A 13,553-nucleotide genomic window follows, 5' to 3' on the forward strand; every position below is an offset into this window, starting at 1 on the left:
TACATATTTGAACATACAAAAACAAATATTACAAGGCAGAAGGATGATGGAAGGCCCAAATCGCTCCAACAATAACCACAATAGTCTGATATCACATACAGCAAAATGAGCTAAACCAACCGAAAGCACAGCCCAGTGATGACCCGTTGGTGTGTTTGCTAATTAAAACAGTGTCCTGCTGAGATGATCACAGTCATATGCTTAATAAAAACCAAACAGCTGCACAGCTTCAGAGACCCAAAGGCCACTGGGAGAATATTTTTTCTATACATATAAGAACAGATGTAATAATAGCCGTTTTCTGCCTCAGTAACTAGCTACGTCACAGGGAACACTCACACACTGAAGGTTTTACATAAGCCACCATTTTCTGTCGAGCCAAAAAAAAGGCGCCAAATTTTCCCCAAACAAACTGTTCAACAGTGACAAGTTTTATATATTGATTTTATTTAGGATTTTGTGAATATTGGTAATAAAAATACAAATGAAAGTCCAAAGCTAAACCGTTAAGCTAACAACATTTTGAGATTTGTTGGCGCTTAAAAAGTCGTATTGGTCGATTTTTATAGGGATGTTCCGATCTGAGAAACATTGAAAATCAGTTTTATTTCAGCAAACAGGGTTCTATACAAGTGAGCAAATGGCTACTTAGCTTGTATAGAATGCTATTGTACTTTTAGCTTTATGCTAGTTGTCATGTAAAACAACAAGCATTACTGTATGGTAAAATTATCCAGAACAAAAGAATGCTTAAAAAAACATTTCGACTCAGCACACTGCAGCATTTTACACAAACACACAGCATATAACGGAATTAGCTAAAATTAGCTTGGACGTAATGCTAGAGAACTTTTAGCCAAATAATAATTGCTATAGAGCAAAAACTGTTATCAAAATGATTTCCAGGCCACTGCTTTTAAACCTCTTCATCTGTTAAAAAATAAAAATAACATTGTGCCTATATTTCAAAGATAAGAATTAATCTTTAAAATTTGTTAGACTACTGGAAACGGTACAATATTAAAATTTTATTAGCAAATTTAAATCTTCATATTAAAAGAGAAAAAGTGATTTTCATGTCAAATCTGTAGTCACTGATTACCATTGAGAGAACTTCTAAGCTAACTAGCATAATGCCAACGTTTTGTTTACTTTTTCTGCTATAATGTTCAGATTTCATTTAGATCAAAGTTTTAACAACTGACTGACTCAAAGCAACACAACTCATCCTGTCAAGGCAGAGCTTAATTTTACTCAAGCTAATCAGCATATGGCTAATTAGCTTAACTTAGCGTTTATATAGTACCACAGACCTTAAGTCATATGCTAGTTAGCCTACATCAAAATATACCATTAGCTTTAAACCACTGCAGCTATACTTTTTTGTTAACTTTGTGATTGACAATGTTCAGTATATATACAGTACTTCAAATTAAAAAAATTAAAGCTAACATGCATTTGCTAACTAGCAAGATGCTATTTAGCATGTGCTAAGTAGCCATATGCATGAGTATTTTGAATTTTTGCCTGGTACTTTTTAAATTTTGCCATTAGCATAAACATAGAGCTTGTTTCTCCTTATATTAACAAAACAAAATTATACCTTAACATTACTGAAGACGTTTTATGACAGTTATGCTAAATGCTACGGCGGTTCAGCATTGAGATTACTACAAAATAAAATACTGCATTTAGAAGAAATTAGTTTGTTATTGTGGAATATAACAGGTAAATATGTACAAAATAAAATGTTTTTTCCCCATTACTAATATTCTTTGCAACATTATGATGAATGTGATAATGCTGCTCCACAGAGAATAAACGGTTTGGTATCTGAAATCTGGATGTACATTTTATATACAAAATATTTCTGTTGAGAAACAACATAGATAATAATATATTTGAAATGTTGAAGGAAATTAAATTGGATTTTTAATGTTTTAACCCTAAAGAAGCTGCCTTTCTGCATTTTTGCTACTTTTGTCAGTAAGATTGGGACGTCCCCATAATCTACATGCCTGATGTAGAAATAAATCTGAGAAATCAGTGGAAAGATGGAGAAAGTTTTCCTAAAAATGTAAAGTTTGTGCCAGCCAGAAAACAAGTTTATGGAAAACCTTCAGTCTGGACTAAATCCAAAGTAAAACAATAATTACATTAGTGAAAAAGAAATTTAAACCTTCAGTGGGTGTTCATTTACTGTGTACATGATTTAAATAAAAACCTGCTGAACGTCCAGGTTTACGCTGCGATAAGTCACGGCTACTTTTGTTGTAGAGCAAAAAGAAATGGGACCGAACAAAAATGAACCTCCAAACGTTTCTTATTTTCAGCTCCAAAGCTGATTTGTTTCTCCTTTCATTTCTGACTTTAGAAGCCCAAAATGTTCCAGAATCATCCCGTCGTCCCGGCAGGAGTCAAAAATAAACTACAAAACGACAGAAAAATGGGCAAAACTCCAGCCTCCTTTTCCGTCCATCGCTCCTTCACTGACGACTTACAAAAGACAAACACGATTCAATTTAAAGGCTTGAGTGAAATCACAAGAAAAAGCTGTCCGATCATTTTGAACACCAAACAACTCAACGACAAGAAAGGGACTTTCTTTTTTTTTTTTTTGGCATCGATCGAAAACAAAGAAAAAAATACAAAAAGCCACGTTTTTCTTCACAGTTTTTACCTGCAGACGTCTTCAAGACAAGAAGTTGTAGATTTTTTTCTCTGGATGTTGTATACTTTGACATTGAGCCTGTGTAGGTAGCATATTATGTGATGAAAAATGTTTGATTGGGTTAATCTGTACAACAGCTGGATGTTTAACACTTTCAGTGGTTTTTTACCAACACGTCCAGCTACTGTTTGACACAAACGCTCAGCAACCTCCACACTTTTTGGCATCCCTGGTGAAGAAACGAAGGCAGGAATTATTCCAGTAACAACCTCAACCTGAAAAACTCAACAATTGATCCGGTTACATGAATATTTCTGTTTAATTATCTTAATAAAAAAAAATCTCTCTCTCAGTTTTGATACTATAAATGGGCAGGGCGGCAGCTGCATTTCCATTAAACATATAATTGCGAAATTTGATGTTTTGAAAATAAATTCATTAATTTAAAAAAAAAAACAAATCTCGTTTTTCAGTAAAAGGTTTTGGTGCTAGCAGCAAGTGGATTTTTTGGCCCTATGAAAATTGGTTTATTTTGCAAAAAGCAACAGAAACAAAGGTTTTCGCTTCACGAGTCACGTGATCAACAGGATGTTGCTACTGGTGGAAACCAAGAAGATGACAACAGGAAGTAGTTTTAGAATGATGGTGTTGAACTTATTCATGTGTGATTTTATTTTAATTGTGTTTCTTATTCAATTAAAACATCGCAGTTGCAAAATTGTGTTTTTTAACATTAGTGAAATATTGACAAAGTTTTGTGCAGGTTTGTAATGGAAAAGCAGCTGACTGAGTTCTGCAGGAACAAACACTCCAGGATGTTTCTGCTGTGAAACAAAGGAGAAAAACTGTTAAGTTCGGTGGAGGATCTGTGTTGCTGTGGGCCTGTTTCTCTACTGTTTAATTCTTTGTAATGTCAGGACATTTGGAATAAAAATCTGCTTCCCCCTCAGAGAAAACAGTTTTTGGTACTGATCCAGTACGACGCGGCGCGGCTACCAGGGGTGTCAGGAAATGTGGAGGCTGATGTTTACAGATGTTATTTTCTTTATCTCAGAGTTTTGATGGATATTTTTCATGCCCAACTTCCTGTCTGTGATTAATCTGTGACTAGGCGGCTTTTATTTTTTTTTTAGAAAAAATTCTGCACTGAATGTCATTTGTGATGCGGTAAAAAAAGAATCTCAAAAAAATGCACTCAATCAGAATTTGAGATATAGGCCAAACATTAAATTTTCCATTCTTAAAAAAACAACGTTGGGTGAGGGCTTGTTAATTTGTGCTAACTGATTAATTTCTAATTTTGAAACTGTGAAAAAAACAGGTAAAATATTTTCTTACATATTTTTAAACCACTTTAAACTAATTTTCCTAGGTGATAATACTGATCCATGGTACGATTTTAAAAATTTCAAATTATTTGTCGGTTTTATTTTTGGCAGAAATGGGCCTCCATATCTGCTTCTTGATTAAAAAGGATCACAAACACTGAGTTAAAGAGTCCAAACAGTGCAACTCCTTCATTCCCAGAACTCCAGTCTTTTTCTTCTTCTTGTCTTTATTTGATCAGAGAACTTTTTTCACTGGAAATCAACAAAGTTCAGGTTTTACTTCTTTTTTTTTCCAAGCGAAGTCGGCTACTATGGTCAAAACCATGGATCTGCTTTGTGTCAACAAAAAGCCTTCATGGTTCTTCCCCAATTTAAAAAAGTAAACGGACCCGTTTCTTCATCCAGGAAGGTTTAACGGCCTCAAACCAATTAAAGTTTAACGTAAAATGAAATGAAAATTTACTCCAAAGGGTTTTGAGATGCCCTCGACTCGCCTTCATCCCGTTGGGATTAATCTCAGTGTTTTTGTCTTGGATGGTCGGATTAACGTGTGCTGGGTTAAATGCTTCAGTCGCGTCGGCAAGAGCTGCTTTTTTTTTTTTTTTTACTTTCCGTCACGTCGGGGTGGCGCCGTCCGCAGAGTCTTTACGAAGTCTTGACCAGGTCGTAGACGTAAATGAGGAAGTCGTCGTCGAACTTGATGAAGTAGACGGACGGCTTGGCCTCCACCTGGTGGATGACCATGCCTGTTCGTTTGCCGCCGTCCTCTTTGGCGTACTCCACCTGTTTGCCCACCAGGCTGTCCACCACCTCGCCGGGCTCCCGCTCCGCCGGGACGCTGTCGTCTGCGGACGCCAAGCGACACGTTAACCTCAACGCACGGGAAACTCTGAAAACACCGAATGAGAGCGGACTCACTGGAGTCGGGCATGATGCGCAGGTCGCCCTCCTTGTAGTCGTCCAGCAGCTGGTACATGTACAGAACCGGGTCCTTCTCGTAGGTGATGTAGAACCAGGTGGTCATGATGGGGGCGCGGGCCAGAACCATCCCCCTCCACTCCTCCTTCGGGCCCTCCTCCGTCTCGAACATGTGCTCCACGGCCTTCCCGATCATGGCATCGGCTAGGCTAACGTCCGTCAGGCGCGACTTAGCTGTGGACAAAAGACTCTGTCAGACGCAGCAGTTTGTCTCTGAGCTTCTGTCAAATGTTTCAGCTCAAGAATCTTTACATGAGGAAAAAATGAAGAAAATTCACACAAAACAATAAAGATTTATCTATCTATCTATTAAGTTAGAGCAGCTAACTAAAAAGCTAGCTGCGCTGGCCCTAAAGCGCTAACCCGCTAACCCTATACATCAGTTTTGCAAACACTAAACCAAAATGGTACTTAACAGAAGCTAATGCTAAAGCGCTACAGCAAAATAGTACTTGGCGCAAACTAACATTAAAGTGCTAAAACAATATAGTATTTAGTTTTGCAATACAGTATTTAATGTCAGCTAATGCTAAAACGCTACAGCAAAATTTTATTTAGTGGAAGCTAATGCTAAAGTGCCTTGTATAATATCACTTGGTAATGATATGTCAAATTTACTGAACTCAGTATCTATAGTAACTTTTCTTATGTATTGAATTTAGTTTTATCAAATTTTTATGTTTTTCACATTATTTCATACTCAGGAACCATTATCAGAAATGTTTTGTGATTTGTCCAATTATGGGGAAAAATTGAATGAAAAGATCTCAAGAAAAATAAATGTAAATATGTGTACATAAATAATAAAAACTCTTCAAAAATACAAGATGAAAAACGTTTTTGCAGTGTCGTGTTTCCGTCTGAGCTGGTTCTCACCGAGCCGGTCGGGCAGAACCTCCAGGCCCTGAACCCGCTCGTCCTTATGCAGCTCCAGGCCGTAAACGCAGTCAAACCCGTCGTACTTTATCAGGTAGAGCGACGGATTAACAGGCACCTGGTGGAAACAAACGTTAGTTTATCCTCCTCTAAAACTCCAGAACCAAAAATCCCTGAAATCTGTAAACTAAAAACAATTAAATGAATAAATATTAGATTCAAATTAGTTCCAGTCGATCAACTAATAACCTCCGCTTAGACTTTCTCTTATTGTTGCAGTTTGTCTGCCATCCAGCAGAGGGCGCCGCTGGTCATCCAGCAGGATAAAGAAACAAAGATGGCGGCGGCGCTATAACAGAACGGGTAAGAGAAACGGTCCAAACTTCTTTGACTATATTAAAGTCTAAAAAGTCGACTTTAATGTAAAACTTCCTCAGTGTTTCTGAAGCGTGTTTGACCCGGCGGGTTGGACCCAGATCACCTGATCCAGAACCGTTCCCTTCCACACCACGTGTCCTCCACCGTCCTTCCAGATGTGCTGGATCCTGCAGCCCACGATGTTGCGCCGCGGCTGGGACAGAACCTTGGTGGGCGGGCCAAGGCTGCTCTTATGCTTTCTGCAGGAGCAGACAGAACCCAGTTAACCGGCCCGGTTCCCCCAGTCAGACGGGGAACTGGGAGGCTGGAAGCTTCTACTCACTTGTGTGGATTCTTCTTCTTCATCATGTTTGCAGAAACACCTGCATGCCCTGAGAGGAAAAACCAGGAACGATTCAGAAACGCCGGTTCTACTGGACTTCATCTGATGGAACCATGGTGGCAGTGTGTGTGTGTGTGTGTGTGTGTGGGGGGGGGGGGGGGGGGGGGGGGCATGTGTGTGTAGGTGTGTGTGTGAGGCAGTTACCTGCATCAGCTGTGTCTCTGTGACCCGGTGGGCTCTTCATTCATCTGGAGGCAGAGGGGCAGCTGGGCTGCCTCACCACTGGGCTACAACCAGAACCGGGTCTCCAGGTCTGGAACCACAGAGAGGGGAGGGGGAAGGGGGGTTAGATGACCTTCAGATGACCTTTAGGGTCCATTTTAAAAGTTCAGAACAGATTTTACTGCACAGAGCATGAAGATGGATGGATGGATGGATGGATGGATGGATGGATGGATGGATGGATGGATGGATGAAATGTGGATCAAATTAATCCTGCTAGAAGTTCCTCTCTGGAGGTCAAAGGTCAATTCTTATTTCAGATCCATTGAAGTCCTAAAGATCTGAGATGAACAAAAACTTTTTCCTTTTAGCAAAACCAAATGATCAGTGAGCTTCAGCTCCATCTCTGTCTCTCCAGGTCAAAGGTTAAAGGTCATGACAGGACGGCCTGATAAAGTCCTACCTGATCTCAGGAGGAGAGTCGATGCAGCCGCTCGTCCTTCAGCTCCTGAACTGAATCAGAATCAAACCTGGAAAACACAAAAAGGTTCAGTCCAACATTTTACACTCAAAAGTTTTACATTGTAAAAGATTTTAGTTTTAAATCAGAGCTTCAGCTCGATACACTAAAAACATCTGCAAAGATTCAGTCTGAATTAAAACAACCTGGAGCTGGACGACAAATTAGCATTAAAAAATCTTGAAAACACAAAAAGGAAGAAAACGTTTGTATCCAGAACCCAGTTTCTGTTCCAGGCTCACTGGTTGGGAATATTTAATAAACTCAATTTATTTCTAAGTCTGATCCAACTTTCACCTCCAGGAATGTTTATTTTTCCAGATTCCCTTAAAAATGTCCTTGACAACCAGAGGTCTAGTCCAAACATCTGATTCTAGCAGATGGCAGCCTTGAGGTCAAGCTAACATGTTGGTGAGTTTAAAATGTTTCTCAGTACATTTCAAAGAATGAGTGAAGGTGGAATTTCAAACTATTAATGATTCAAATTTATTTAATCCAGTAGAAAAAACATGTTTGAAATGAAAGACGATGAAAACAACAGAATTCATGGAAAACATTAATTATTGTTGACTTTATAGCAACAAATCAAACAATGCAAATTACAAAACACACAAAATTCTGCAACCGCAGGAAAAAGAAGCAAAAGAGAAAATGTTGCAATTAGCAAAATAAAATAAATAAAGCAGTGAGTATAAAAAGCTGCAAACTCGCTTCATAAAACGGAAATCCTCCAGACCAGCAGGGGGAGTCGATCACCAAATCACCAGGCACAAGTAAAGACGGAAACATCCAGAAGAAAGTTTGGAGGAAGAAAAAAAGTTGAATTATACTTTATGTTTTTCCAGACTCCCCCACTGGCCTAAACCAAGGCCTGTCGCAATAACCAATCAATCAATTGATGCAACTTTGATATCAATAATTTCTATTTGCATAATTTATTGTTTTTCTCTTTTTCTACTAAAAACTGGATGATAAAAGTTTTAGTCTGGTGATTTGATCTCAATTTTCTTTATAATTCATTTAATTTGTTGTTTGTTTTGGATATTTTAAATGTCTTCCAGGTCCAGTGTCAAATATTCATTTGAATTTAATTTTATTGATATTTGAGAACGTTGGTTCTTCAATTATATCATGTGAAAATGATCTCAAAACAAAAATATTATCGTTTATCACAATAACTTCTGGGACAATTTATCGTCCAGAAAAATACTTTTATCATGGCAGGTTTATATAAACCTTTTGTTTAAATAATATTTAACACTAAATCTGTTTAGTTTTTGTAGATTTTGTTTTGCTTTTCCACCAAATACGTCAGACGTCTTTGGAAGAGTTTCAGTTTTTTCCAAAAATAAATTTATTTCCAATCATACACAACGATAGAGACAGAAAACAACCTGGTTCAGCGAAAGTCAAGAATTATTAAGTTTTGCAGATATTTATGATTTTAATTGAAGATTCGATTCTAATATGTCAAACGCTGACAGATCCAACAGTTCCTCCTCTAGATGATGAGGTTCTGTTAAACGTGAAGTCGTCGTCTCTGAAGGAGACGGCTGATCGGGTTCTGACCCAGAGGGGAAAACTTCCCGAACACGGGACCTTAATTATTGATCAGTGGAGCATGTGAGGAGGCGTGTGGTGGATTATTTATCTGCAGGGTCGGTGTTATGTAACATCTGCCCCTCTAACCGCTCACTCCCTTAAAGAGACGGCAGACCAGAACCAAACGGCTCGACCCGATTGGAACCCTAAGAGAGGCGGGATAAAAGGAGCTTTTATTCCTCTAGAAGCTTTATGACAAACTTGTTTTTTTCCAGCTGAGGAGATGGTCAAACCTCAAACGCATTCCTGGCCGACCAGAACCTCAGAAGGTTCTGCAGAAATGGGCCACAGCTGCTGGTGATTTTCCTCCAGGCGTGCCGGGCGACGCGCTGAGTCATCGGCTGATCCCCAGAGAGCCGGATGATGCCGGACGTCACCATGAGACAGAACACAAACCGGGTCGGCGCGCCAAACGCTTCCACCTCCATCCGACCTCAGACCGCAGCTGGAATACCGCCGCTCGGTTCTGGACAAACAAAGCGACTGCGGCCAGAGATTTACGGTCGGTACCGGTGATGTAAGAAGATCTGTGCAGAAAAATGCAACGTTTTTTCCTCCTCCCCCAAAAACATCTGGATTGGATCTAGTTCTGCTCAGGTCGTCCTGCAGAGTTTCCTGATCCAAACGTTCGGTCAAGTGCATCAGAACTTCATCCCAGAGACAACAAGACGGGCTTCTTTACGACATACTTACTCAGCAACATGGAGGCACAAGGAAGGAGCATAAAACATGCAAATGTGAAACATGTGCATCTAAGCTGCACATGTTTCACATCTGATTCATTCTTGGGCTGAATCCCATTTCAAACATTTGTTTCCATCACTTCATTATCTGGGTAGAAACTCACAAATTCATTTTAATGATGAACCGACTGAAACAGCCTGATCTACCGATTCCGATTTTGGACGATACCGATTTATTTGTCTGAAATGTTGCTAAGTATAGCAAGAAAGTTGCTGAGTTGGCAACAGTGGGGTGACTATTGTCAACTACAAACTTGCAGACATGACCTGGTGGGCGGAGCCAACAGTCAAACCTCTTTAACTGCAGAAGAGGACATTGGCTGATTCTAGACCAAAGATTGATTTCACAAAATTAAGGAAGTCAACGCCAATAAAAACACAACAGGTTGATTTCAAACAAGCTAACACAGCACATCATCCCCATGGTGGGACATGGTGGTGGCAGCATCATGCAGCAGGAATGCTTTTTTTGTGTTCAGCATGGATAAGAAAGCTGACAAGAAAACGACAAACCTAAACATCCAGCCAAAGCTTCAGTAGAAAGGTTTAGATCAATACTACTTCATGAGTTAGAGTGGCCTAGACAAAGACCTGAAAAGTCCCATTCTAACTGAACTTGAGCTATTTTACAAAGAATGGAGACAAAGTTTAGACTCCAGATGTTTAAAACTGATGGAGACAAACCCTAGGAGACCTGCAGCAGAAGGTGGTTCAACACGGTAAGTCAGGCGGCCTGAACACAAATGGACTAAAAGAATAAAAGAAGAATAATAAAACTGACGTACGATCTGCCTGCAGCTTCACAGTCGGGTCTATAACATAAAATCCTAATAAAAAACACATCAATATCGATGGTTTAAGGAACGTGAGTTGTAGAATTGCAAAGTAGTCACAGGAATCTGAAGAAACCCTGCAGAATTGTTTTGAGGTTACGGATCGGATCGCTCTTTGCCAGCTTCTTTGGAAGAACATCGGTGCCATGAATGAGTGTTTGACCGACTGTATAAACTCCCACCAAAACAGTGAGATGCTTCTCTAATAACAAACCAGTTACTGCCTTACTCCATACTTCAGTACTGGAAATGTCTTAAAGGGCCGCCATGTTGGATCACCAAGGAAACATCTGCAAAACGTTCCCACAAGTCTGGGATTATAAAATAATCTGAAATGTGTTTGTTTTCTGTTTTAGTCCCACCAAACTAAACTGGACATTCAGAGACACAAACGGTATGTTTACCTGATCAGCAGCGAAGCATTTCAGGTTAATTTCTTTCAGATTAACCTGGAATTTATTAACTATTAATAATATTAATGTTTTTCCCAAGCAGACATCCACCAGGACAGAAATTCATGTTCTGAAATAGCAGAACCCAGAAATGCTTCTGATAGAAAACCTGTTGGGTCACCTTGGCAACCAGGAAGAGAATATCATTTTTCCACAAAGCCAGGTTTTTGTCTTAATTAACAAAATCAGTAGGAATGCACAGTATGTCAGAATTAATATCGTATCGGATGATGCTAGTTGTTTTTTAACATACTGGTATCAGACCAGTAAAACTGGGACGGTATCAACAACTAATATTTATTTCCATTTTATGTATTCGGGGGTCCAATATCAATATTGACCCAACTTTTCCTAAAAACAAAATTTGTATTTGCTTAGGTTCTGACCTGAGCAATTCATTATTTTATGCCTCCTGTTATCAATTTATAAGGTGTTAGATTCAAGCTAATGTGTATTTAAAGGCATAACTTTGATTTTTTTAAAAATACATTAAAAATGTCTAATCAGAAATCTCACAACCCGCATGAAGTCCCACCGCGACCCCCTGAGGGTCCAGGACCCCCATGTTGAAAACCTCTGAATTAGAATCTCACACAGACTGAAATGTTTCAGTTTCTTTCTGTTAATCTTCATAATTATTGTTCAAGGGAAATGAAAGCCAAAGTTTCAGCCTAAAAAGAAACAAAAAGAAGATTTTTCAATCCTGAAATGTTAAGTTGCATCAATCCTAAAATAAAAGTTCATGTGATTCTAATTCCAGATTTTAGGGATTAATTACACACAAAATTGAGATTTTGAGAAATTTAGTTGAATAAAGAAGTTTTATGTTATGTCCAACAAAATCCTAGAGCAGTCCACAAGAAAGGACAGTCAGAGTGGAAAGTTGAGTGGAAGGAAAAAAACCTGACCAAGTGGTGTTCAACCACATTATATTTAAAAGCTCATATTTCTGTATATTCTAAAAGTTTTAATGTATCTGATCATCATTTAAGCAGAAACACTTAAATGAATGTTTAGATGCATTTAATAACTGGAGGGAAAATCAGATTTTTCTGTGTCTGGACTGATATTGGCTAATCTCTGGTTCTCAAACGGGGTGTTTGGAAAATGAACTTTCACTTCCTGTCAGTGAGACGTCTGCTTTCTGATTGGCCCGGAGCCGCTTCACCTGGACTGACCGGCCCAGGTTTCTGAGGACAGGCTGGTTCTGGTTCCCAGACATTCCAACAACTTCTTCCTGCTCCTACTGCTGCATTAGATTATGACAATGCACCAAAATGCATCAGTCAGAGGAAGACCTGGAGCTGAAAACTGCATTTTTTAATTGTTATTTTTGTTTTGCTGCAGTCATTTAGGATAATGAAAACCAAAACGCAGCAGCTGCTTTGACTGTGTTGAAAATGTGATATTTTATCATGAATGTCTGCAGTGAGAAAATGAAACAGCAGGTTCTGCAGCAGGGCCAGCGTCAGCCATGTTGCTCGCCTTTTCCCTTTATCTTCTCAGTCCATTATAAACGGATCGGACGGGGGAAGGGGGCGGACACCCGCCGCAGTCCACTCAACAACAGCGGGACAGTCTGAGAGTCCAACCCGGGACCGGGACGGTCCCAGACGGGGAGACAGCCGGGGACTGGGTTCGGTCTCCGGCTGTCTGCTGCTGCCTCTCCCGCCCCTCCCCCTCGGCGGGAGAACGCAGCCAACAAAACGAACGCTCCGCTCCGTGTGTTGTTGCTGGTTGTTTACCTGCAGGCAGACCGGGCGGCTCTTCCTCCGGTCTTACCGTGAAACTGGGGGGAAGGAAGGAGACCCGGCGGGGAAACGGAGCGGTTCCTGGCCTCCCGCTGGTCTGTCCGCACAGCCCGCTCCGACTTCACAGGAACCAGAGACACTTCACGGCCATCTCACCTCCAGCGGTCAAGGTGGAAGCAGCGCGGCGCCAAACATCCGGCTGAGCCTTTCAAAATAAAACCGCCCGAGAACGCCATCAAATCAATAGTTTTTATTACTTAATATTATTATTCGAAAATGAATTAGTGTCTCCACATACATTATTTAAGGAGAAAAAAGTCAATCTTAATTTAATTTGTCAAAATATATTTTATTCTAACATGCTTTTTTATTTTAAGCACTTTTTCATCTTTATGGCATAAAGAAAATATTTTTAAGATATATTTACAATTCACTAAATTAGAATATGCTTTCTGATTTTGCTCACTTATCAGATTAAAAGCACTTCTTGAAAATAACTTTACCAATCATGTTTATTACTAGAAAATAGTTTATTAATCCCAGAAGGAATTGAAATCTATCTATCTATCTATCTATCTATCTATCTATCATGATAGCCTTTATTTCATTAGAAAAAGATCATTATTTAACTTTTTGGTAAACAATTGTGCTCAAAAACTGTTGATTTTTAACTTTAAAAAATTTCCTGTCTGAATTCATTTTTTAGGATATTCATTGTTACATGATGTACCCATAATAAAAAAATAATTTTATTTTTTGACACATTTTTACCATTAAGGTCTGGATTCTTGTTTTGTTCAATCATAATTATAAATTTTTCTGCATTATATCCAGTTGCAGTTGCTTAGTTTTAAGTATTTTCTTCGTAAATGAAAAA

General features: G+C 39.2%; 1 protein-coding gene across 5 annotated transcripts; it reads right to left on the reverse strand.

Moving 5' to 3' along the window:
- Positions 1-4,243: 4,243 nt before the first annotated feature.
- LOC114149661 (spindlin-1-like) lies at positions 4,244-13,008 on the reverse strand. 5 transcript variants are annotated; one of them, XM_028025687.1, is made up of 9 exons: positions 12,708-13,008; positions 7,239-7,305; positions 6,963-7,116; positions 6,758-6,866; positions 6,554-6,602; positions 6,335-6,470; positions 5,854-5,971; positions 4,918-5,151; positions 4,244-4,844 (listed from the first exon to the last, which is right to left on the reverse strand). In XM_028025687.1, the coding sequence occupies exons 4-9, from the start codon at positions 6,795-6,797 to the stop codon at positions 4,645-4,647; spliced, it is 777 nt and encodes a 258-aa protein (XP_027881488.1). In that variant the 5' UTR covers positions 6,798-6,866; positions 6,963-7,116; positions 7,239-7,305; positions 12,708-13,008; the 3' UTR covers positions 4,244-4,644. The 5 variants fall into 5 exon arrangements, with proteins under 5 accessions (XP_027881488.1, XP_027881489.1, XP_027881491.1 ...); XM_028025688.1 differs by having other exon boundaries at positions 6,958-7,116; XM_028025690.1 differs by having other exon boundaries at positions 12,671-13,008.
- Between the last annotated feature and the right edge of the window lie 545 nt (positions 13,009-13,553).

The sequence above is a fragment of the Xiphophorus couchianus genome, chromosome 8 (assembly GCF_001444195.1).
Source record: "Xiphophorus couchianus chromosome 8, X_couchianus-1.0, whole genome shotgun sequence".
In the NCBI taxonomy this organism is placed as follows: Eukaryota; Metazoa; Chordata; class Actinopteri; order Cyprinodontiformes; family Poeciliidae; genus Xiphophorus; species Xiphophorus couchianus.

What these genes read in the sequence shown, in the direction of transcription:
- LOC114149661 (XM_028025687.1), bottom strand. Translation starts at nt 6,797, where the DNA reads ATGAAGAGCCCACCGGGTCACAGAGACACAGCTGATGCAG. An exon ending in CAGAGACACAGCTGATGCAG is followed by an intron (nt 6,603 to 6,757) that starts GTAACTGCCTCA and finishes TTTTCCTCTCAG; the next exon opens with GGCATGCAGGTGTTTCTGCA. An exon ending in AGGGAACGGTTCTGGATCAG is followed by an intron (nt 5,972 to 6,334) that starts GTGATCTGGGTC and finishes TGTTTCCACCAG; the next exon opens with GTGCCTGTTAATCCGTCGCT.